At 39.9% G+C, this 25,291-nt stretch overlaps 2 protein-coding genes across 4 annotated transcripts; one reads left to right on the forward strand and one right to left on the reverse strand.

Annotated features, from left to right (window-relative positions):
• Position 1: 1 nt before the first annotated feature.
• Positions 2 to 13,068, reverse strand: hnrnpk (heterogeneous nuclear ribonucleoprotein K). 3 transcript variants are annotated; one of them, XM_053324901.1, is made up of 17 exons: positions 13,004 to 13,068; positions 12,112 to 12,185; positions 11,815 to 11,980; positions 11,404 to 11,501; positions 11,022 to 11,078; positions 10,015 to 10,058; positions 8,403 to 8,475; positions 7,703 to 7,810; positions 6,909 to 7,037; positions 6,321 to 6,652; positions 5,719 to 5,766; positions 4,192 to 4,231; positions 3,403 to 3,418; positions 3,011 to 3,043; positions 2,757 to 2,824; positions 2,165 to 2,334; positions 2 to 940 (listed from the first exon to the last, which is right to left on the reverse strand). In XM_053324901.1, the coding sequence occupies exons 3-17, from the start codon at positions 11,870 to 11,872 to the stop codon at positions 910 to 912; spliced, it is 1,305 nt and encodes a 434-aa protein (XP_053180876.1). In that variant the 5' UTR covers positions 11,873 to 11,980; positions 12,112 to 12,185; positions 13,004 to 13,068; the 3' UTR covers positions 2 to 909. The 3 variants fall into 3 exon arrangements, with proteins under 3 accessions (XP_053180876.1, XP_053180874.1, XP_053180875.1); XM_053324899.1 differs by having other exon boundaries at positions 7,703 to 7,816; XM_053324900.1 differs by lacking the exon at positions 13,004 to 13,068 and adding an exon at positions 12,718 to 12,828 and having other exon boundaries at positions 7,703 to 7,816.
• Positions 13,069 to 13,211: 143 nt separating this feature from the next.
• On the forward strand, positions 13,212 to 22,471 carry rmi1 (RMI1, RecQ mediated genome instability 1, homolog (S. cerevisiae)). Its single transcript, XM_053325248.1, has 9 exons — positions 13,212 to 13,454; positions 13,957 to 14,176; positions 15,404 to 15,514; positions 16,445 to 16,594; positions 17,868 to 17,938; positions 18,256 to 18,379; positions 18,645 to 18,732; positions 19,163 to 19,352; positions 20,731 to 22,471. The coding sequence occupies exons 2-9, from the start codon at positions 14,015 to 14,017 to the stop codon at positions 22,022 to 22,024; spliced, it is 2,190 nt and encodes a 729-aa protein (XP_053181223.1). The 5' UTR covers positions 13,212 to 13,454; positions 13,957 to 14,014; the 3' UTR covers positions 22,025 to 22,471.
• The last annotated feature ends 2,820 nt before the right edge of the window (positions 22,472 to 25,291 follow it).

Below are 25,291 nucleotides of genomic sequence, written 5' to 3' on the forward strand. Positions count from 1 at the left end.
GTTCAGTAAAAAGTGGCATCTTTATTCATTTTACAATTTGACAATGTGAAGTCTACAGCATGGAGAGCAAACGAGTGCAGAGCAATTGGAAATTGAAGGGACGAAAAAATTCATCATCATTTGTCATTTGTCCAATAAAATGTCATACATTTTGTAGCTACATGTTTCCATCTGTAGGGTATTACTCAAATGATTCAGATTTATTTCATCACACAACTAATGAATATTCTTAAAGATTAGTCAGTGTCCTTTGTATCCGGTGTATACAAGAGTCCTAACATCAACATCCCAAATCCATTTTGAAGGGTTAAATTTTCCATATCTGTTTTTAAAAAAAAGAAAAGAAACAAAAACAAAAACAAAAAACCAAACCCTAAATGATTCATATAAAAAGAAACGTATCTTACATTCTGCATGTTGCACAGAGTGGTAATGGAGTACAACGGTGTGTGAATGGACCAATATAGACAACAGAAAGCACACTGACCCACACACACAAGCATACGTGCGCACACTTACACGTAGGAAAGATTTAAACTGGAGACACAAACATACACATACAAGTCAAAAAAAACGAAACCATCAAAAATAAAGGTTATGTTTATTTTTGTCTGTCTGTCAGGCGACTGAAGAATATCTTGATAGATGTGTGTTAGAAAAAAAGTGTATATCAGGTAAACTAATGGACTACACTCTTAAAAATGCAGAACATCTATATTTCTTTTTATGCACAGGAATGTTGGGACATTTATTTCATTAAAAAATACAAAAATAAAATTCAAAAAGACACCCACGATCCAGAATAATAGTCTGAAGGGGCTGTGTTGGACAGGGGCAGAAAGGTTGACAGAGGAGTGGGGAGGGGAAGGGGGGGCAATCTGAGTCTGCTTCAATCTGAATCTCCTGGGTCTACAGCAAATGACCAGAGTACTGCTTCACACTGAAATAAAAAGAGTGGAAAAATAAATAAAACACAATAACAATGCAATTCACAATCAATGACAATGTAAATTTAAAACTAGGCAACTGTGGGAGGATGTCAGTGTTGGAGGAAGAGAATGGGAAGGCAGAGCAGGAAACGGACAGCGAGAGGAAAGGGTGGGAGATGTGACATAAGTGGCTGAAGGAGAGCGAGGAAGAGGAGGAGGAAAAAGAGGGATGTGGTTAGTCCTTGAGTCCAAGCAGGTGCAGCGAACTGAAGGGGGAGGAGAGGAAGGAAGAGGGAGGCAGGGTTAGTTACTATGGCAACACTACACTACTCATGAGATAACGGAGGCGGCAGGTCTACAGCTGTATTAGCATTCAGGCTAAGCTCGGATAGCATCAACAAGGAAGTAGTGTATTATACGTGCCTACTGGTTGCCAAGGGAGACAGAAGAGGAGGAGCTCGTGCTATTTGGCAGACTGTGATTTGTTGTCGGTTGATCTAACTAAAAACAACAAAATCACTAGTCTTCCACACAGCAGCAGCCAGGGTAACAATCAATCCACTCCCTGCTTCACAGTGAAACGGCTTGGATGGTAAATAGACATTCTGGGTTTTTGTTCTTCTTCCAATCATATTCATTGGACAAATGTGACAGTTTAAAAAAACATGTCATTGACCTTTAAAAAATATGAATTGCAAAATGTAATATGCTATATGTACAATTATTATGAGTTTGTCTACGCATTCATAGCCATTTCATGTAAGAGGAAGGTTTGAACTACTTGCAGGTTGCATGGGGAAGAAAGGAAGGGGGTTAGTGAAGAAGAGACAGCAGGCAACAGAAATGCATAACCCAACAAGAAGTGGGTTAACCAGCATCAGGATGCAATATCATAGAAAACATTTATAGTCATTTAAAATCTGTAAATGTATGGTCCAGTGGACTCAAACAAGGATATTTAGCATCTTGTAAGTATCTGTAATTTGTTCAAATTGCTTTAAATGACTTTCTATCACCAAACGGATGCAAGATCAGCCCACAGAAGGTTCAGAGGGTTCAACTCTATTAAGACTGGCCAGTAGACATGAAGAGCACAGTTTGGTGTGATAAATGGTTAAATTAACAAGGCTGATGAATCAAACATGTCAGATTAAAGGATTTTTAATCAAATAAGATAAAGGTTAGTGTAATACAACGCAAGTCGCTGCGGTCATCGCGGCTGTGTCAGAACTTGCCTGTTCTGTAGAAGGTACTGGGCATTCTGGATCTGATCCTGGGTGCCGGTGATGGTGATGATTCGGTCCTCAGAACCTTCCAGAGGCTCATCGATCTTGATGGAGGCTCCAGACTCGTGGCGGATCTGTTTGATCCGCTGGCCTCCCTTACCAATGATAGAGCCAGCTAACTGTTGGCAGAGTACAGAGAATAGAGTGAGGGAAGTGAAATAAAAGGAAAACAAGAGGGAACACAAACATTTCAGGCACATGAATGTATTTATTTTTTTAATGTGAAAGGTAGAGAGGAGGTGTATAAACAAAACCTCACTCTCAGATATGTCCAAGAAAACGGTTTCATTTAAGGTGCTTGAAACTACTTCACGCTTAGGTGGACATGAAAAACACTAATGATACTATGCTCTTGTTTAGTGTGGGTGCATGTGGAAAAAGTCAATGTGGCAGACAACATGACTTAAAATGACCACATGTAACAATGTGGGGATTTTACTCAGATTGAACATTATTTATCTCATGAGGATGGGTCATAGTGGGGGTGATGAAGACTGATCTTTCTTTGGTGTGCCAGTTTGTGTTGCTGCCATTTACTCACATCTTTAGGGATCGTCACTTGTGTGGTGATGACAGGGCCACCCATGTCACTGTAGGAGCCACGTCCTCCTGATGGCAAGAGTAAGGGGAGAGGTGAAAACCAAGGCAGAAAAAAAAGGAAAGGAAAGGGGGAAACATGGAGAGAAAGTGAATACAACACTAAAAATAAATACTTGCTGCTAACATTATTGCACATGGCTCAGCAAATTTTTCATAAGAGAATAAGAAAATGATGGATCAAAAAAATGTACTAACCTGACTGATAACTATCCCATGAGGAACTGTTGTCTGAGCACGAGAGAAAGCAAGAAGGATAGGATTGAGTGATAAACTATCCACAATAAAAATGTAATTAGTAATACATGTTTAAAAGACCTTATGAAGAAAACTGCATGTAACCTTCGGCAGTAGTTGCAAGCAAGACATTTCACGTATAATGTCATAACACTGGTGTTTCAATAAAAAGAAAAATATTAAAGCAAACGATTACAGCTAAGCTTCTGAATGTCACCTGTAATATCCTTTCAGCCATTTACTTTTTGTTTACACACATGCTCTAGGTCCAGAAGAAATGCTTGACACTATAGTATATGTTGGGAAGAACATCCTTGAAACCACATCCATAAAAAATAAGGGTTAACACTTACCATATCCTCCTCCACTCTGTAAAAAACAAACAGAAATACAGATGGGTTACATACAATACAGCCAATTCCTTTCATCTTTGCACAGATCCCAGATGAATGGACAGGATTATATAGACGGATGATGCAGCAGCCTCGTCCATAGAGTAGACTCAACTAAAAGCCACCCAGTTTTCATCCATAAACCAGACTCCTCCTCCTTTCCTCCCTCCCTTTTCCCGTCTCTCCTTGCATCTCCATCAGCCCCCATTTTCACCTGCTATTCAGATGCTGCTGTCACCAGGGCAACAGGCAATTCAAAAAGCTGTTGCTGAGCAACGGCAGGCAGTATCCTGCCAGCTCTCAGAGAGGGAGCGAGAGAGGGAGAGAGAGACCTTCCAGTCTGTCAACAAAGCGTTATTATTGCCTAGCAACCAACCATGGCCACCCCCATCCTCCCCATCCCCCAACAGGCTGGCCGTGAAAAGTACACAGTAAGAGGGCAATTATAGCTGATTATTATGGGGTGTCTCCGGCTGTGGTGATTATGGTCATTTGCTGGGACGGCTTACACCATGCCAAAACTAGCTTGGCTGCATGGCCAGGGCTCAGATGAGTGCATGCACACGTATGTGCACATGGGTGACCAGCTATGACTGTATTGTCAACTAACCACTATTATGAATTCAACACAATGAACAATCACAGCTTATTGTCTGGTGTTGGGACCAAGCAGTATGCTAGCCTGAGTAGGCTGGCACCCAATAAGATGCCAGAAGCAAAAGTGCATGCATTTAGCAAAGGGTCACTAACCATGTTATCACTATAGCGATCCGGTCTGCCTCTTCTGTCACTGGTGACGAAAGAGTGTCATAGAGGGAGGGAGGTTGGGGGGAGAAAGAGAGGAAAAAAGAGATAGGGAGAGAGAGATGTGGGTGGGGGTGGAAAGAAATAGAAAATGCTTAGAAAAATGCTTGACAACATTCCAAAGAAAATTTCTGGTCTAGGTCAAACTGCACACACACGCTGAGCAAGATTACAGTATAAACACATTTCCTCTCAGCCATCTTCCCACACAGTAACAGGAACAGCTCTGACAGTGTTATGGTGAGAGGAGTGACAGGTGGTGGTGGTGATGATGAGAGCCAAGGGCTGCTTGCTTTCCCCCCCTCCACAAAACGGAGCTCAAATAAAGGCATTAGCTGAAGAAATGTGTTCGGGTTTGAAGAACAAGAAATGCGTTTTTCTCTTGCTGTTCCTCCTGAAGAACATGCATACTGCCATGTCGAAATAAAGCCACAACATGACTCAATGTCAATTGCTGCTTTTGCTCTCTGGTGCCATTTTGCATCCCATCTTGGCTTTGATGACACATACAGAAAAAGTGCATATCAGAAATAAAATCATTTCAAGTACCCTGCATTTTTATCACGCAGTGATTAACATTATTATCTGGATGTGTGCCGCTGACACTAAATCAAACAACAGGTCCTAATCGTCCTAATAATTTATTTGGACAGCCCACCAAATAGTTTGCTTCCACTCAAAAATATATTTTGCATTTATGTCCTCTATTCAGAGGGCTGCAGATTATTGTAGTTTAAAGTGCAGTATAATAAGATTCTGCCAGAAAGTTGCATTAATGTCCATATTTGAAAAATGACCAGTTTCCTATCAGCACATGACCCTCACATACACCACCACAATACATTCTCAACCTGGAAAACACTAAGAGTGAATAGCAGATTGAGTAGGTTATCAACACAGGGAAGAGGAGGTCATACTACATTGCTGCAGTTCCTCACAAAGCACTCCAAGTAAGTGGAGTTTCAACAGGTGGATGGGGATCAGGCTAAGGGATTTGTGCAGGCTGTGGCATAACAGGCAAACAGACTGCAGTAATGATACTGGCAGGGCAGTTGTAAGAGTTACAGGATAGTTTACACACAGTGTTATTCTTATGAGCTATGTGAGGAAAAGGATAACCAGACATATTAAAAAACTGCAACAACAAAAATAGTTTGGCTGGGGAAAAGAGAGCTTGTAGGGATACCTCAACACTTGGAACTTAATTTTTTTTAATCCATCTTGCCAATCATGTTATATCTGTGAATGGAAGATATGCTGAGGTCCTGTCAGCTCTAGTAGACAACTTCTTCATGAAGACCACTGAGTAAAAAGCTAGCATACATGAAGCAACCGTCAATGGTATTGATGAGGAAAGGGGGTGTCTTTTCTTCAGTGATGTACCATTACAGTTGTGGCAAGTGCATGTAATATAAAAGTGTCAAAGTATCCCCGTTAAAATGAATCAGGAGAGTTTTAGGGACAGAAACTTACTTTGACCTGTCATCTGAGCCACGGTACGAGTCATAGTAACGATCATCTCTGTGGGCAAGATGGAGATGGGAAAAAGATATGCACAAACACATCCAGACATACAGGGATGAGAACATACACTTTATGAAATGGATAACAATGAATATAAATATTTCCAGATGGGTGTATAGTATGACACTGGATCACATACATAATACTGGACTGGATGTTAAAAAAAAAAAAAAAGTAAAACCAGGGAAATCCAGAATGCACCTGGATGGAAAATAAGCATCTAAAGAGGGAATAAGCTTTGTATACTACTACTCAACTTCAAACTGCATAAGATGGATCATGTAGATATTTTACACTAGAGGATTCATTTTGTAAAATAAATAATGTTTACAGCATTTTTTGACGAAAGAAAATGTCCAGTGTCATGTAGAACTGCAAGTTTTAGAGGAAAAAAATCAATAAATTAACACAAACCTCAGTAAACTCAAGAGATTGGCCACGCCTGTGACAGGACTCACATTTATGTATGTCTGACAGTGAGAGTAAAAGCAAAGCAGGAGAGCAACAGAGAAATGTGGAAACAAACCACAAACCACTTATTAATCCCTTACCCTCCTCTGTGTGGGTGTCCCATAGGCATGTTGCGTCCACGGCCACTCCCCCTCCCAACCCTACTCGGGTGAGGTGGAGGAGGACCACGGCGAGGGCTCATCTCATCGTAATCCCGGCGGGAGGGAGGCATTGGTCCCCGTCCCCCTCTGCTGGAGGGCATTCGGTCGAATCCACGGTCTCCACCGCTGGACCTGCCCCCCCGCATGGGGAACCCTCCCATGAGCCTGCGACCACCCCCCCTCTCTTCAAACATCATGGTGAAACCACCATATTCATATGTTTCGTCATAGAAGTTGGGGTCGTACGGCTGTGCACGACCCTTTATGGGAGCCTGAAGAAGGGAAAGAGAGGAAGATGTAGTCATATGCTCAAGGTTATTTAAAATGTGAAGTTTGCACTGCAAATAAATGTGCATCTACTAGAAATAATACAATATTCCTAACATTGTCTACATTTAACATTTCCAACCATTAAAGGAATATTAAATCATAAGAATTAAATGAATGGTTTTAACACATTACAAATCTTCAATGTATAAAGCATGGCAAATCACAGAAAGGCTCTCAACCACTGTGCAAGATGCTTACTTCAGCGATGAGCTCCAGCATAGTCTTGATACACTCCACCACCCTCTCCGTTTTACCACCAACCAGCACCACCCGGTCTGTCGACTGAGGACAACACTCCTGGAACAGCTTAATGCTGGTCTTTGTGTTCTAGAGGTACACAAAAAGAGAAATGATTGTCAAATAATAATTGGATACAACTTTCCATTCACTTGAATGAAAAATGTGTCTGGACTGGTTGTGTATCATTTTATGGATATTTTGAGGGGGAAAATCACACAGTTGAGACATGCTGAATATATAGTGTAACCTAATTTGAACTACTGTCTAGTGTGTTTATAACTTATCTGTGCGAATATCTTTTTGATAAGATGTTTACTCTGCATTTCCTAGTGTTTATATTTAATACTGTCCATAACTTAGCACATATATATCATACATATGTGCATTACACTGCATTCACTTCTTCTTTTTCACTTATGGTTAGATGCTTAACTGCCTTTCATTGTCTCAGTACTCTGCAATGACAATCACGTTGAAACGAATTTAATCTAAAATTATGAAGCATAGAAGATTGAACCAGATGAATGAAGCCGTTAATTTTTTTTTTTTTTTTAAATCAACAACAAATTATATAAAAAAGAAGACAATCTTATATCCGTGTCTCCAGCTTGGTTTAATCCAATAAATATGTTTGCTCTTTTTAAAAATTAAAAAACTGGCAGCAACCAAAGACAGTGTCAAAGTGTATTTTCTACACCACACACAAAACTAAACTGCATTGCAAGAGATCCTCATCCATGGTACCAGCATACCTCTCGGAGCTCCTTGATCTTGGCTCCCTTCACACCGATAATGGAGCCAGCCAGGCTCTGGTGGATCAGCAGACGAAGTTCACAGTCAAAATCCATTCCATTGTACTGCTGGTACTGTGCGGGACAGGAGCATACGTTACATCCTATTTAGTGTAATGCAAGAATTTTCAGAAAAACTAAAACCCATCTGACATTTCTACTAATTCTGGAAAGCATGCACCACAGAGTATGCAATGGCAAGTTAATGCAGACGGTATGAAATTGACAGTGGGAACATTTTACAATGCCAAATCTAAATTTGATAGTTTTGTCCATGATTCCTTTTTTTTTTTTTTTAAAGATACCAATCTTTGCACTGTTGCCACTGATGCAACAGACTTTGCAGACCCAGACAATCAAACAAGTTTTAAACAAGCCAGTGTAAAACGCATCTAAATCCCTAATTTGCAAGTGAAACAGCATTAAAAAAAACAACCCAAATGCATAACAGCATGTATACAAAACAAAGTTACACTATAAGCCTGAGGCCAGTATAGTAAATTTAATTTGAACCAGAAAGCATGCAACATAATGTACATTTGGTGAAATCTATTACTGTTGTTGCTGCCAAATAAATGGCTTATCTTAATTAGTTCAATTGGTCTTGACTGGCAAGAGAATTTTAAATCAAACAATAAAAATGCCCAAAATAAAACCTCACCTCTTCCAGGGTTGGTATAATCTTCAGCAGGATTTCTCCAACTGTCTCTATGTCGGCACTGATGCTCAGGATGCTTCATGTTACACCCACCAATGACAAGGCAGAGCACAGCCACGCAGAAAGGGGGGGTGGGGGTGCCAGCAAGGCAACCCAGGAGGAAGGGAACAGCATTTCAGATCAGAAAGTTCATACCAACACTCAGTAGTCCTTGTCACAGAAAACAGTCAAAACCCCATTTTATCAACTCACTCCTGAAACTAACCCAGCTAAATAAACTGTTGAGGTCTTATGTTTTCTAAACCTAACGTGGTAGGTCACTGATAATCCAACACAGTTACTGGCAAAAAGCATGTACCCAAACAATGCGATTAAAAGAAAAACGTTATTTTGCCAAGAGAAAAGAGACAGAATAAAAAAAAGGAACCCAAAGGAAAGTGACTGCATTTGGTGACCACTGAAGGGGCAAGACAGGGAGGGTGAAATCTGGGAAGGATCTGGCAGGAATGAGCACCAATGGTGCCAGAGAGATTTTAAAGTCTTGAAGCATAACTGGGTGGATGCACACTACAGAAATTGTGTTTATAGCAATCCCCAAAGAAGATGCCCAACACGCGCTTAAAAAGATTAGAAAGGATGGAGTAAAAAAGGGATGAATTCTCTACTTCATCCATTATAAAAGCATCATTGTCTTGGTCAAATTGGCAGTGGTTTTGATGTTTGATTAAGCCACATTAATAAAACCCAAATATTGTTGTCTGCACCCACCAAGTGACATAATAAAATGAACACAATTAATATACTAATCCAGAGAACTTAAGCAAAGTTTGTACATGAAAGTAGAATGGGAGACAGCTGAGGAAAAGTATAGATTATACCCAGGAAAATTAAGTTTGCCAACACTTGAATTTAGGGGATGGGAGAGGCAATACATATAAAAACCAAAGAATGAAGAGATGAGTGAGACAGAAAGGGTCCCGTACTGTTGATAGCTCCAGCAGTCAGTGACCAAGCTCAGATGAAGCAAAAGACGGAATGGAAAAACACACACAAGACTTGACACCTAGCTTGTCTTTTGCATTTCAGAATGGATGTACAATCTGAACCTAACAGTATAATGGGGACATCACAAAGAATGGGAAAGAATGGGACGGTGCAAGAAGCAGGTGAGCGTTTATGAAACTAATGGAAAACGAACACCAGTTTATCCACTCTGAAGGGGGGGGGGGGGGGTGAAAACACAGAAGAGGAATAAGATAATCATCGATGAAAATAACACAACAAAACTGACATATTGCAAACACTGGCACTGGAACAGATTATAGCAAAGATTTGAGAAGACAGTGGCAGATTGTGGAAAAACCCTGACAACACCAGCCTAAGTTTCAATGTTGATGTGACTTTAAAATGGCATGTAAAGGATGTTGACATGGCTTTTACAGGTTCAACAGGCAGATTTGGACATGAACGCATTGACTCAGGCTAAAAATACTGTGAGAACAGGTAGGTTAAAATACAGTGACTTGACAGAGGCAGGATGACTATTTATTATTCATCTTCTCTTGTTTGTTTGACCTGTAGTCAGGCAGTGAGAGGGAGGAGCTTAGGGACATACCGCTCAGGCCCACTGCTGTCTGGGACTGACACACTGGCATTGTACTGGGCGTGGCATGGGCAGGGGCCAGGGCCATTCGAGCACAGATGTCAATCAAGTAAGGCGCCCATTTAGGGACAGGGCACGATTATGGGCAGGGCCAACCAGGGTGTCAGGTGGGCGGGCGCAGGAGGGGCCATCCAGAACATGGGCAACAGAGGAGGAAGTGGGCAAAAAAGTCAACAGTAAAATAATAAACAAGGGAGAGGGAAGAGGGAAGAGGAATACATTTTTAATATACAGGCTCTACACTGATCAAATGTGATTTAATTTGATTCTCTCAGAGACTGGTTTGTCAAAGAGAGAAGAGGAGAAAATGTGACATTGGAAATGGGTAATGGCATATTACGAATATGAAGAGTTTAATGTTGGGGAATAGACCAGAGACAGTGAGAGAGAGGGGGAGAACAAATTGTGGAGGGCTAGAGAAAGAGGCAATGACATTGAATGAATTAAAAACTGGCCAGGTTGCCTTAACACTTATATATATTTTTAAGAAAAATAAGCTGGCGCTTCTGGTGACATCATGAACACTGCACTGTGCACATAAATTTAAAATTAACAAGAGCATCAGTGTTGCCACAACATAATTGTTACAATAAATTAGCATAATGGAGAAACAAATAGAAATGGGACTTTTGTGCCTAAGGCCAGTTTAGCTGAGGCAATCACATGTTCTTGTGAGAAGAAAAAAGGAGGAAGCAACCTTAAATGGTTTGTCAAATGATCTCATGAACAGAGGGCTAATATCAATACAGGCATCAGTTAACCACACCCCTTACTTACACAGAAGAGATTGCCAAATACCAAAATAAGTTTTTAATCAGTTATCCAGGATTAATGGTTTCAAATGAACTGCTGTCCTACCAAGGTCGCTGGTTACTTTTAAGAAGCTGTGCACCAGTGGAAGGAAAAATATGAAGAATACAAAATAAAAAAATCTGGGTGTATAAAATAGATGTACTCACGTCTGTGCGAAGGGCTTTGATGTTTTTGCCACCCTTCCCAATTACAGCTCCTGCATTCTGTGGATATAAAGAATACTTAAAAAACTGAACTCAAAATGAATGAATGAGAACATGTGAACTACAGCACTGTAATCACCAGACAAGATGTAAAAGAATATTACAATCAATACAATAACTGAATGAATACCCCCGATAAGAAGGGTGGAAAATAATTCTTCAAGAGACAGATGTCATCAGGGGAACAAAATGAAAACCATTAACAAATGGAGAGTGTAATAAATTGGCAGTCTTACTGTAGGGGTGCACAAAAGAAAGACAAAAAACTAAAATCGTCACAGACAGGTTCAACATGAAACACAAAATTTAAAGAGAGCTGATTTACTTTGCTCTGCAGGAGGATGCGAAGCTCAACCATCTCGTCTGAATTCCTGGAGCGCTTGAATGATTTCTGCTCATCTGCATCCTCAGCGGGGCGCTTACCTGGCATAAGGAGATAAAAACACACACTGACAACCCGATATATACACAACCATCCCTAGGATAAAACTCAATAATCAAAAAAGACCACAGAAAAAGCATGAGTGAAGCACAGAAACATACGCCTTATTTTCAAACTCAGTTATCAAAATTATAAGCTAAAAACAAATATCACTAGGAAAGACAGTTGCCCGTGACTACAATTTTGATAGACACCAGTACATTTATATGGCTATATAAGCCATGGCAAGCACTCAGCTACAATATCACTGAAATTATGCGTTTTGACAACATAATGCAACACTAGGTTTTATACCATTAGTCTCTGTGTTGCTGAATGCGGTCTCTTCTTGCTGTTCGATTTCTGTCTCCATGATCTTCTGACACGGGAAGGGACTGAGTAGTGGGCACCTTGGTCCAGGGAACAGGCAGCAGGGAGAGAGAGAAGCAGAAAACTTGCCCCTGTGAGCTGCAGTGGTAGTCTGTCAGCATTGCAAAGAAAACGAAGGAAGAGATTAGACAAGTCACAAAGTGTTGCCCGGCTTTTTCCGAGTAGCCGCGATGAGAGTGAGAGAGAAACGAGAGACAAAACTGACAGAAAAACAGCACTCACCGATATTTATTACAGGGGTGAGGGCGTGTTGATAGGCGGAACTAAATAAGCAAGGACCAAATAGCTGCTGCGACCTGCCGGGGAAGGGAGAGGCAGGTTAAAATACTGAAATGTAATGGAGAAAACATGTAGCAACCGTGGTCACATCCGTTTTATTTAATTCCCCCACTTGAATATCTAATGGGCATCAATCCAGCAAAGGGAAATAGCTGTAATTCATGGTATCACATCGACGTATTAACAGTATTGTTTGATTATTGGTTTCCTAATAATGTTTAATGCGCTTTAATCAACACATTAGTTCGTCAGCCAATTTGTCCAGATTATCATTTAAGGCTGCGACTTCGCATGCAGCTAAATTCATCTAAACTGAACTAGTAATTTAAAGTGATAAATGAAGAGTAAATAAAAATGACAAAACCGAAAGTGAGCTATCATTGAGGCTAACTTACAGCTAACTGTGGTTAATGTAACTGTGGCTAACGCGTTAGCTCCGAGCTCCGTCGTGTACGTTTTAGACGGAAAAGAAGCTTTAGAGACTTCACTCACTACACTTTTCACCTAAAACTTCACCAAATGCGTGCGAGCCGTGACACGGTGAATTACCTCTGATCTAACGAGAATACGGTGTGACAAAACATTGGCGAGCGATCACTACAAAGGACCACCCCGAACCACCTCAAGCTAAGCGGCTAGCTAATTTCGCCATGTTGCCATAATGTCGGTTGAGCACAAGGGGAGCTAGCCAGGCCAAGCTAATTAGACAGCGTTACGCCGTAGACACAATAAATACTGAATGCACATTTATTGTATCGTACCTATGTATGTCAAAATGCATAAGGCCACAATGTGCTGTAGAAACAGAAGAAATACCGTTTTTAAAAACACAAACCTGCAGTGCAACAACTCACTCGTCCCCCTTTTCCGTCTCTACCGAACCTGAAAATGTATAAAATCAACTGTAATGTGCCAATTGGTGGAAGAGAACGCAACTCAATCAGCAGAGCGTTCTGATTGGCTGTAACTGGCGTCAATCAAAAGAGATGGGGCGTTTTCGACGTAGTGTGCTACGCCCTCTGCCCGGATACTGTTTAGATCCTTAAAACAATCCAGCAGGTTGTTCAAGTTATTCCTGTTTATACGATGTCTTTGCTCGTTTGTGTTACTTTGTAGAGGCATGGCTATTGATTGTAAGAACGTATTTTGTATATAAGGGTTTGTATGGTCATACTGTAAGGACACAAATCTAAGGTACAGTAGCGTCAACACTGCTAAATAAGTTGGGCTTGTCAGTTTTGGCGCCTTGATTACTTCGTGGAGGAGAGTGCCTCTGTACTTCCAAGGTAATCTTAAACAACACAAACATTGTCTCAGTTTGTGTGGTTTTGCCTGATGTGACATGCTATCTATGCCGGCATTTCTCTCTCCTTCATAGTCCCCAGACGTGGGACGCTGGGCTTATCCACGTTGATGGAAATACTCACATGTTCTTGTAACATAATAATATAATCTCCCGTGTCGATAAATCACCACCAGATCCAGTGTCAAGTGGTTGCAGAGATGCAGAGAGAGGATGACCTCTTAACTATCAAATCCCTTCTAGCCCACAGGGATTGCTGGGTGCCTTGAACTAAATTAAATGTAACATTTGAAACTCTTCTTGTATGCAAGCTCTTCTATGAACAGTTTCAGTCTCATGTCAGTAAATGTGAACTATTTGCAAATAAAAATAGTAGTTCCCAGCATGTAGCATCTGTATCACTGACAAATGTGACTTAAAATTAATTAATGAGCTCAATTATCCTCAGAATAACCAATTTGAGTTGTGTGCCATCTATATTCTAGCAGCAAGCAGGGGAGAAGACTGAAATCGTCTTAAGACCAGTACACACCAAGGAAGAGGATGGCTCCTGAGATTCAGGTTGTGGTACGTGCAACCCAAACCTGGCTGCAGTCGTCCCGGCATGTTCAGGTGCCCTTTGCCTGGCTGGAAGCCTGTGTGGAGTGGCTACAGGAGGAGGCAGGAGGAGCAGGTCGTCTGTCACAGCAGCAAATCAACCAACAGGTAGGAAACTTCAGGCAAGATGTCTGGCTGGCTAATTAGTTAGCTAACTGTACAGTTTAATGAAAAATAAAATATTTTGATGGATCCATAACCCAGACTGAACTGAATAATCTACTTGACACAACACATGTTCTCTACTTTCTTGTATGGGAGGAAAACAGCATCTTAGCATGATCAACATACATGAAAACTTTGTGTTGGAATGCTAAGAAGCCTCAAGCGACCATATGTACACTTTCCAAGCTGCCAGGACCCACTGACAAATTATTATTGAACCCTGCATAAATTTTAAAATGGACAGATCAATGCAACTGTATAGGAGGGCAACACAGGAAACTGCAACTCAGTGAACCTTGAAGCAGGTGGGCAACAAAATAAGACCATGCACGGCTCTTCTAATGTCAGCTTAAAGCAAGAAGATCATGTTATGGTGGGTAATGATCACCAAAAGTGGGCGATTGAAGAGAGATTGAAAGAACACCTGGTCTGACAAATCCTGGTTGTAACATGCTGATAGTGGGGCAAAATTTTTGTGTAAACAGCATGAATCCATTCTGCCGGGTGTCAGCTGTACCAGCTGGTGGTGCCGTCATGTGGGGTATGTTTTCCTACACTGACGCATCATTTGTACGCCACAGTGTACCTAAATATTGTTGCTGAACAGCTGTGTCCCTCCATGGTGAAAGTTTACCTTTTTTTTCTTCTTCAAATTGATACTTGAGGAGGATAATGCTTCACTTCTCAAAGCACACATTGTCACAATTTCCCGATGGTTCCAGGAACATTGACCGTGATATCAAGTGATTGTAGTGGCTCACATGGTCACTACAGTACATCTCAAACCATTAGAGCAGTTTTTAGATTATGTGGATTAGGACGTTCATATCATGAATAAGTGACCAGAAATCTGCTAGAACATCATGACACTAGTAGTCAGGATGCACCAACATCTTTTTGACATATGTAGCTAATTGTTGAATAATTTCTGACACTTAACTATTGTGCTTGTCTTCAGCACTAAGTGTGAGTACTGTTAGTCTAAAGGGGTGTCTTCTTCTAGTGTATTATAATTTGATGGCCATTGTCATCATAGAACGGGATGTTAAGACTTAATTAACATGTACAAAATTTTAAGTGGGAAAATATAGTCAAATAACTCATAATCGAGACTGACATAAAATATAGTACAGTCTTGTGTGCCTCATTTTATGACACGTGAAATTTTAGGCACTGGACCAGTGGCTGTTGACAGATCTGAGGGACCTGGACTACCCTGTTCTCCCTGAAGGACTCGCTCAACTCCAGAAGACAGAGCTCAGGGGCATCTTCTGTGTCCAGGTATAACAGAGTGTAGCACACTGACAAGAAAGAAGAGGAAAAAGACATACAGTTGTAACAAATGACTCGCAGGACAATTTAGTTTGGCTTATTTATAGTTACCCTAGAAGGCTTACTGTTGACAAATGTTAAAATGCACTCTAAAAATGTAATAAAATGACCTCATTAATAATTAACATATATAAAGGAGTATAGCACACAGGCAAGAAAGAGGGAAAAAATGGCACACACAAGACAAGACAAGTAAAAATTCATATGACACGTAACAACAACACACAGCAAGCAAAATCATACAACTGTTAAAACACATAGCAGTCTACAGTAAGCAGGGAAACCAGAATATTCCTATAGTGTTTGATCTATGGTCAGTTTAAAATGCTATTATTGTATCTTGTGTTAACATTTCATATACTGTGTGGGATCCACAAAAAAAATGCAATTTCTGTAAAAAATAAATAAATATGTATAGCAGTCCAGATACAGTACCATTCAAAAGTTTGGACACACTTTCTAATTCAAGTGAATGGAAAGGTGTGTCCAAACCTTTGACTGATGTTGCACTTACGATTCAATTTTTTTTTGTGGTCTTTTGTGCGATACAATCCAGCCTATTTACAAAATCACAAAGCAAGCAGTTGTAGCAAAAATTAGGCTTTTGTGCAGTTCAGTTCCTGTTGTGCAGGAAAAGAGATGATTGTACAGTCAGAAGCCATTTTATAACAGGGCACCACAGGCCATTTTATAACAAATGCACCTAGCGGGAGTCCTTCAAGACAAAGTAATTTATTGTTAGTTGGTTCTAAATATACAATTTTAAGAGACCACTGTCATCAGGATATTGTGTCAAACCTTTCACTACATTTTTATGTGCAGTTAGAGAAATTAACATAAGGTAGAGTACTGAAATAAAAAGGTCCCGCTCTGTTTTAGGTTGACTCATTACTGGACATCAGTCAGCCTGCGTATGGTCAGCTGCAGAAGTGGCGGGGCACAGCATGTGCCAATGACGAGGTGTCTGCTATCACACAGGCCACACAGAGGCCCTGGGAAGCCAGGACAAGCCGCATGCTACTACTGCAGGTCAGTGGCATTTATACAGTACATTTAAACACGTATGTACACTTCTCCTAATATTAAGGTCATAATAACCTTACAATTATTTCAGTGTTGAAAAAGACAGACTGTGTGATATAGGTCATCAGCCACTCAATTAATACAGCCTAATTGTAATAAAAAGTAAGCAACAATGAAACTAGCAATGAAATGCACAAAAATGAATTACCTTTAATTGTTTGTTGTTTGTATGTGTATTTTGACTTGCATTGTGAAAATGTTCCTATTTATTCTCTCACAAGCAACAGCAGTGAAACAATGTTGAGCACTTTACAGTTAATTGTTTGACTAGATGTGCAGGCTTTCCTTTAGAAATCTTTGTTGTAGTGAACTTTACATGACAAGGACAGAGTTTTGCTATTATTGATACAATAATTGCTGTGATTATTTTGTTGATATAAAGGTTTGACCTCACAATAGACCTGAGTAGGCTAGATGAAACTAAATTAGTTTAAAAGCAAAATGATGTTACCACACTTTATTGCAGTATGCATGAACTATTCCTGACTGCAGTTTATTTGACATTATAAATACAGTGCTACACAAGATAACAGTAAGTAATGTACAATTATTCTCGGTTGACTGTTCAACTCTAATCTATGACCAGGTTTTTTTTGTGTTTGTCTGGGTAGAAGAACGAAGGCTTCTCACTCTACTTAACTGAATCATAGTGGACAGGTACAATCAGCGAGAACATATGAAAGAGTAATTTGCTGGAATATAAGTCACAGACTGTAATTTTCACCTAAAGTAATACACTTGTCACTGCTCCAGGGTTTCTCAAAAGTGCTGGTGTTGCTTAGAAACGTTGAGGTAGTCCCTCAGTTCTCGGAGCCATGGGATGCAAAGACTCATGGCAGTTTTTAAAAATGCACTGGCATCACTGCCAAACAGCAGTGTAATAACACATATAAGCTTAGATAAGCTTTGGCCAACTGCCAATTTATAAATGATAGGCCAGGCAGCATATACTGTATAAAGAAAAAGTGTATTGCCAGTTGGGCCAATTGCCTATTGCCAATTATTGTAGCTGAATGACATACAGTGACTTACATTTAGCTGAAAGTCACACGTTTATATGTCAAGTTTAAACCAAGTTTTCTTTTTCTAGGAAGGAAACAATTAGGAGAAATGAGGTTAGGGCAGAAATATGTTTAACTTTCTTCTTGTGAGTGTGTAAATTTGTAATAATTTCCATGTTCAGTGGTCCCTGGTCAACTACACTGTCTCTGTTGTACAGGTGACAGATGGAGTCCAGAGCTTGGAAGCCATGGAGTATCAGCCTATACCTGCACTGAGCTCAGCTCTCAGGTAAGAAGACATGATCTTTGAAACTCTTAAGTACACTGTGATGTGATTTTTGCTGCACACAAAATTGCATAATTTCTATTTTTTAAACATTTATTTGGCAACCATGTCTGGAGTTTAGAAATGAAGAATGGATTGGAACAAATTTTAGGGAAACAGAGAGTGTACTGTTACTTATTTGTGCCTTATGTTAGATTGTGGGTGGAATGGGTGGATGAACTGCAATTTCATTACCAGTTTCTCATAAATAAAATAAATTTAAAAAAGAATTGCTGAAAGCTTTGTACCATATTTTTGAAAATGGTTCTCCTAACCGCCAGGCCTGGTGTGAAGCTGCAGTTACAAGGGAACATGGTTTGCAGACTTGGGATGCTGCTGTTGGGGCCGTCCAACGTCAAGGTCCTGGGTGGTGAGGTGGAAGACTTGGTGGATAGAAACAAGCAGGTGAAGTTTTGGTTTCTGTCTTATTTCGGCTTCAAGCAGATTTAAACCAACCCATGTTTGTGTTTTCTATAATTTTGTTAGATTATTATCTGGACCCACTCACTTGTTTTTCTGGTATACTGTGTGTAACACTGCATTGAGATTAAAGATAGATATTATGGATCACTTGCTATTTTCTTTTTTCTTTTTACACTGCACACAAAGCAATAATGATAATATTTCTAGGTTTGCTTATACAGAGATCATTTATGTACTGCTTTGACAGGAACGAGTGCTGTGTCGGACGCTGGGACTTCCTGAAGAGCAGCAACAGCAGCAACAGGATGGGGAAGAGGCTCAGCCATCACACCAAGGTTCAACCATGAATACATGTATAGTGCATCCGGAAAGTATTCACATCCCTTCACTTTCCCCACATTTTGTTATGGGATGAGAAAAAAAGGAATTGAATCCATTTTGGAATAAGGCTGTATGTAACATAGCACAATGTGGGGAAAGTGAAGGGGTGTGAGATTATGTGCTATAAAGGTCACCAATAATAGAAAGCATCTACAAGATGATACCATGGTGGTTTGAAGATACTTTGCACATATTTAATCACAAAACTTGATTAAATATAAATACAATCTTGCTTTGAAAACTTTTTTGGTCATTTGACTTGTAGTAATTTATAAACAAGTGAAGCTTAAAGACCGTGTAAAGTGAATTCAGACATTTTCTTTCTTTCCCACTTTAGAATTGAGCAAATTCATGATGAAGTTCCTGGTTTTGTTTTTTCTTTAGGCAACCAGGAATCTGAGGACCTGGAACTAGATGACCAAGACTTGTTGGCCAGTCTGGAGGCCCAGGAGGAGGTGGAAAGGCCTCCAGTTTGGCCTGTTAGAGACAGCGGCTACAGGACACTCAGCGAGCCCTCCACTCAGTCCTCGAGAAGCTCCTCTGTCAGGAGCCTCATCTCATCTGCCTCATCCAGGTGGGTGGTTGACAATTAGGTGTCTTGACATTTTATTGTAGAAGCTGCTCAATTTCCGCCCTTGGGCAAATATACCTTGACATTTAGAATTTTTGCATGTTTGTCTTCAGAAAAAATATCAGCGTTTATCTTTCCACTTCTTTAAGAAGCAACTAGCACTTTTAGTCTATACATCATGAACAAATTATTATTAAATTATTTAATTAGTTAAGTTATAAAAATGTAACCCTTATTATTGTTGGTGTTACCATCTACATCTTTGCCCACTTTCCAGCTGTTTGTTCATTCATTCATTCAAACAAGGCAGGCCATTGAGAGGAAGCTCTCTTTTTCCAAGGACACCCTAATTACAATACAATCTAAAATATAAGAAACAATAAAACACAAACATGTTATGAAACATATTAGGACAAAACAGCAATATATCCACCTAAGTGTTAAAGCTCCATTAAAACACATGCTTCTACGCTGCCATATGTCAGCCAAAAGAGATATAAAATGATAAAAAAGGGATAGGTTTGTCTAATTTTACTATCTTCTGCAAGTTGTTCCCTTGTGTGGAGCATAATATTTTAAAAAACACTTTCCAACATTCAGTTGATTTTCAAGGACCAAACAGTCTTGGGACCTAGTGCAGTGTGAAATTGAGCTAAAATTAATAAGAAATGTCAGGTGTTCATTGCAGCAAGTGACAGTAGCAGTAATGCTTTTCTGTTTGACTGTTAAAACTGCTCATTGAGGAGAAATGTTATTGTTGATTCGAAAGCTGCAAACAACAATTATTTTCATTATCGATTGATCTGATGATTATTTTCTTGATTCATAATTTTGTTTATAAATTGTTAGAAAATAGTTATAAATTTGTAGAGCTCATTGTGATCTCTTCAAATATCTTGGTTTTTTTTTTATCAACAGTTTAAAATCCAAAGATAGTCAGTTTACTATCATGCACTACACAGAAAAGCATCAAATTTTTCAATTTTAGAAGCTGAAACCAGCAAATAGTTGCAATTTTTGCTTTAAAAATGACCAAAACAATTATTTGATTACCAAAATAGTTGTAATTTTCTCTCTAGTTGATGCAAAATATTGTACCAAAATATTGAGTCCTTAGTCCTTTTTATTGTAAAATTTCTCACTTGAGGCTGTAATTGAATGGACTTAACAGGTTTGAGTGATATATGACGTAACAATCACGGTCCTCAGGTTTCTGGAGCATAATGACTTTTAACTTTGTATTACTTTCTGAAATGGAATGTAAAACCATATTTGAATTTAGTCTTATTAGCAAATAGCACATGAATGCCACCAACACTGTAAAAAAACACTGTCTTGTTTAGATGCTGTTAACTTAGTCCAACATTATGGTCTCTTCTAGAAGTGAAGCCTCTACCCGCCCATACAGCAGTGCTTTGACCCAGAGCAGCAGAGGTGGTTCAGTCCAAGGTTACGGACACAATGATGAACAAGAGGAGTCTGACCACATTGACCACTCATCTTCTGACCACGTGATTCAACAAGAGAACACAGATCACAGCATGGCAGATGAAGATTTTCCTGATGAAGATTTTGACGACCTTCCCCTAGATGAGTTGGACAGTGTGATTTTTCAGGATAGCACGGATGTAACTGCACGGTCCGATAGTGGTCACAGGAACACGTCACAGAATCACAACGGAATAACGGGAAGCGGTTTGGACAGAACAACAAAACCCCAAACCGATCAGTTCAAGCAGCCCATTTTGACTGGCTCAGCATCACGGCTTAGCTCCAGCAACTCCACATTTCCTTCACAACAGAGAGACAGTCAAAGCTCTATGAGAGGAACTTCAGGACCTTTAGTTGAATCGACTTTCAAACCCGTCTTTTCCTCAACAGCTTCAGAGCCATCACGTGAAAGAAGCCTAATTAATGATGAGAGCGATTTCATGGATGAGGATATGGACTGCTTTCTTGAGGATGTAGACACCTATGGAGGGCAAACCGGAGAGCCAGATGTTCACCAAGGACCTAGCAGAGACAGAGAGTATGCTACAAATCAAACAGAAACTTCAGGCACCAGTTTTAAAGTGACCTGCAAATCATCAAGAAATGAAGCAGATACCTTCTCAATTAAGGAAAGCTCACACAGCATACCTCAGAGGCAAAGTCACACCTCAAGCTCTGCAGAATTTCATAGATTATCTGCAAGAAATGACTCACAGGGTGACAGCACTGACCCCGCTCTCACCTTGACCTCTCCACCATTTACATACTTGTGCCTGCTAGATGAACTGATCTCTAAACCACACCCGCATCCCATAAAGATCCACGTCAAAGCTTTCATTGTGACTCTCTTGGGGAAACTTAGCAGCAACAACGGTGTTTGGCGGGTCAGCGCTACAATATCTGACGGAAGTGGTTACCTGGACGTGGAGCTGTCAGATGAGGTTTTGATAGGCCTGCTGGGTTTCTCTGTGGCAGAGAAAGGTGCTCTAAAGCGCGACCCTGCCAGGAGACATGAGCTGGATGCTGGAATGAGAAGATGTCAAGAAGAGCTGGTGGACATGTGTTGTGTTATGACTATCGCGGTTGATCCAGAGGGGAAAAATGCTGTGGTGACCAAGGCAGACCCTGTCAATGAGAAAGTAGTCCAGGAGCTAGAGTGGAAGGTGAGAGACAGGAGAAAATAAACACTGAGAAGAGGTTGAGGGGAAGTGGGTGATAATGAGAAAATTGCAGGAACCGGAGAAGTATATTGCCCTTAAGCAGAGATGAAAAATTGCAAATGGGACAAATCTGAGGCAAATATCACATTTCACAACGGCAGTGCATGAAAAATTGTTCCCTTCTGTACTGAAACTAAGGTACTTTTGATATTGGTGATTAACCTGCCCTTCTGCTTCAGACTGGTGGAGCACAATGTGTGAACTGGTTGTCTGATAATCAGCAAGCAGCGTGTTGCAATGCATCCCATCTGCTATATGTGACATTCTGTCATCTGTCATTAGTGGATTTCATTCATCTATTCAGAGAGCTATTTTCTGCATAAAATGCACAACATCTTTCCAAAGCAAAGTAAACAGAAATTTAACTATACTTTATCTTAATGGTTGGATTGAGAACAGGCCATGATCGGAATATTTAAAACGACATGAAGATGAAGAGTAAAGCGTTTGAGACGACAGAAGGGAATGGAGGGGGGGGGGGAATTCATATTCGGGTTGTTGTAATGAATTGCCAGTCTTTGCATTCATTCAGAACATCCATTACTTCTGACTGAAAAAAGGTTGAATATCCAAGGGCGGCGTGGGTCTTTAATAAACTCCCACAGAGGAGAATGAGAGGAAAGGAAGATAAAGGAGAGGGCATGAGCTTCAATTATTTCTGTTCATTACAGAGCTCATCTATGTTTTTGTCTTTGATGAATACATATACCACAAACGTGTCACTCTGCCTGTATTTTCTGTGTATTGAAAATAGAATTGTTTTGAAGGTTTTATAATTTTTTTTCAAACTTGATCTAATAAAACATGCGTGAAGTAAACGCTCGCTGATAATTTTATCTTTCCATTTCTCCTTGCAAATGAGTGTCATATTCTTCAAGATTAGATAAATAACCAGAAAAATGGAGCGCTGCAGCAGAGCACTGTGTTTCATTTGGCCTGTAATAGTTTGATTAAATGCCCCTTTGGGATATGCACTGTTTAAGCACACATAATAATAATTACAAGAAGCACTGTAGCTCTGCAGAGAGAATCTCTCTTTAAGATGAGGCATTTCAACAATTTGCCCTACAAACATTAATTTGTCTTGTCTGCCATCATACAGTATAATGAGGTGGTATTTTGGCTCATATGTAATAAACCAGTCAGTGTGATAATTAGCAAACTCTAATAAAGGGAGCCTGCTAGTATGTACGTGTGTTTACATTTGTGTGTGTTTGTGAGAGCACATGCATGAATCTTATTGTCCTATGCCACTGTGTGCACTTCCATTCAGGTAGCTGGTCTTGCTTCATTAAGGGCTAATCAGGTTGAACATCTAAATCAGGACCCTGCTATGCATGTCGATAGGCTGTTATGTGCTAATGAGGCTGGATACAATGGAGGGGTGGGGGTGTCGGGGGGGAGAGAGGCAACCCATAGGGAGATAGAAGTGGAATAAATATTGAGTGATAGAGTAAATGAAACAAATGGGGAGTGATGTCTCAGTGGGTACAGAAGTGATACTGCAGTCAAATCTTACAGCACATATGCACTCACACGGTGTAGCTGTGCCTGCTTTTGAAAAAACGATTAAATACATTTTGTGAATATGGTTGAAATGAAGGAAAGCAAAGAAACACAATGAAAAAAGGAAACTGAAGACAGAATATGACAAGCAGGGTCATTTAGGTGTAAATAAATCTGAGTGTAAATGTATCAAGAGCTGTTTATTGTTTAAAGGTTTGTCAGGACCAATTATAGTCCAAAAACATGTTTGTGATAATTTTGTTGATGTATGATGAACTGCAAAAAAAGCTGAATCAAGGATTTAATTAGAGAGAAATATAAAAAAGAATACAAATTACATCCACTAGACCGGTCTCAGGGTGAGATTGCTTTCTCTGCTGCTGTTCTCAAATTCAACAATGAACTATGACGCACAACCATTAAACCAATGTGGACAAGACATCCTCAGCAACAGTTGGAAAAAGTGGCCAAACTCCATCTACTGATGAAGATCATGTGATATGACTGAGGGCTCCAGGATAGCCACTAAATGGATATTGGGGTGTTATAGTTCTTTTCAAGGTTTCACTGCCATCATCAAGGTTTTCAGGGTATTTTTAGGATTATTGATCAACTGAATATCAAATAAAGTCATTTATTACATGATGACATACAATGGTGGAAAGTAACATAAGTATAAATTTGAGAATATTTTTTATTTCAAATCAAAAACTGATTAAGCAACCAAGATTAACCTCACTTTGACTACCTTTAACATTAAATAGTTGTTCATATATAACACTGGTCACACCAATTTACTGTAGTTCAGGATGTAAATGCTTCTTCAAACCACTGATAATACATACATATATAAATAAAACAACTGTTAGGTCAGAAGTGACGGGGAATAAATGCAGAGGACATAAAGCAAATATTTGAAAAAAGAACGTATATGAAGCTTGTGACCTTCATCATTTCCTTGTACGTGTATTATAAGTGCACAACCATTCTGTGTATTGAAAGTCTGGGCTGCACAATCTTGTAAGGAAATTACAATTTTTGAGTCCTTAAAAGTTTGCTATGCAGTACCACATGACAAATGACATTGACAAATGATATTTCTGAAGCAGCACGAGAAAGGGCTCGACTGCCCTAATAGCTTTCCATTTGCAATATTATTTCCTCAATTATGTTAGTCTTCCACTTCTGTCTCAGTCCGGAGTGGTAGCAGGAGATAAAATATGCTTTTTCATTCCCCTCTGTGAGTTTGGATGTACCTTTCCAAATTGCAGATAGCAGGTGAGTGCAGGAAACGGAGAGGGACAGAACGCACACATGGGAAAGAGAGCACTGTGCTAATTTCTCTAATGCTCATATACAGCTGCACTGTACCTCTTTGGTCATTATAAATATCAATGTAAAAAGTACATGAGCAATCCTAATACCCTCCTGCTGTAGCAGTTGTAATTTTCTTTGACCTATTACGTTTAGTAATGAAAAATCCACTTAGACAGCTCAATCTCTCTTTTAGGCCTCCATCAAAATGAGCAAATGGTTTCTCTTCATGGCAAAAACATGCCTCCTGTGTATGTGTGTGTGTGTGTGTGTGTGTGTGTATGTGTGTGTGTGTGTGTGTGTGTATGTGTGTGTGTGTGTGTGCGTGTGTGTGTGCGTGTGTGTGTGTGTGTGTGTGTGTGTGTGTGTGTGTGTGTGTGTGTGTGTGTGTGTGTGTGTGCGTGTGCGTGT

This window comes from Scomber japonicus, chromosome 9, assembly GCF_027409825.1.
Source record: "Scomber japonicus isolate fScoJap1 chromosome 9, fScoJap1.pri, whole genome shotgun sequence".
NCBI lineage: Eukaryota > Metazoa > Chordata > Actinopteri > Scombriformes > Scombridae > Scomber > Scomber japonicus.

Bases quoted from the DNA above. Each gene is read 5' to 3' on its own strand.
- hnrnpk (XM_053324899.1), bottom strand. From the start codon at position 11,872: ATGGAGACAGAAATCGAACAGCAAGAAGAGACCGCATTCAGCAACACA. The intron at 8,476-10,014 runs GTATGTCCCTAA...TGTAACATGAAG, and splicing joins GACAGCAGTGGGCCTGAGCG to CATCCTGAGCATCAGTGCCG. The intron at 7,038-7,702 runs GTATGCTGGTAC...GTGTACCTCTAG, and splicing joins AGATCAAGGAGCTCCGAGAG to AACACAAAGACCAGCATTAA.
- rmi1 (XM_053325248.1), top strand. From the start codon at position 14,015: ATGGCTCCTGAGATTCAGGTTGTGGTACGTGCAACCCAAACCTGGCTG. The intron at 15,515-16,444 runs GTATAACAGAGT...GCTCTGTTTTAG, and splicing joins GGGGCATCTTCTGTGTCCAG to GTTGACTCATTACTGGACAT. The intron at 18,733-19,162 runs GTTCAACCATGA...TTTTTTCTTTAG, and splicing joins GGCTCAGCCATCACACCAAG to GCAACCAGGAATCTGAGGAC.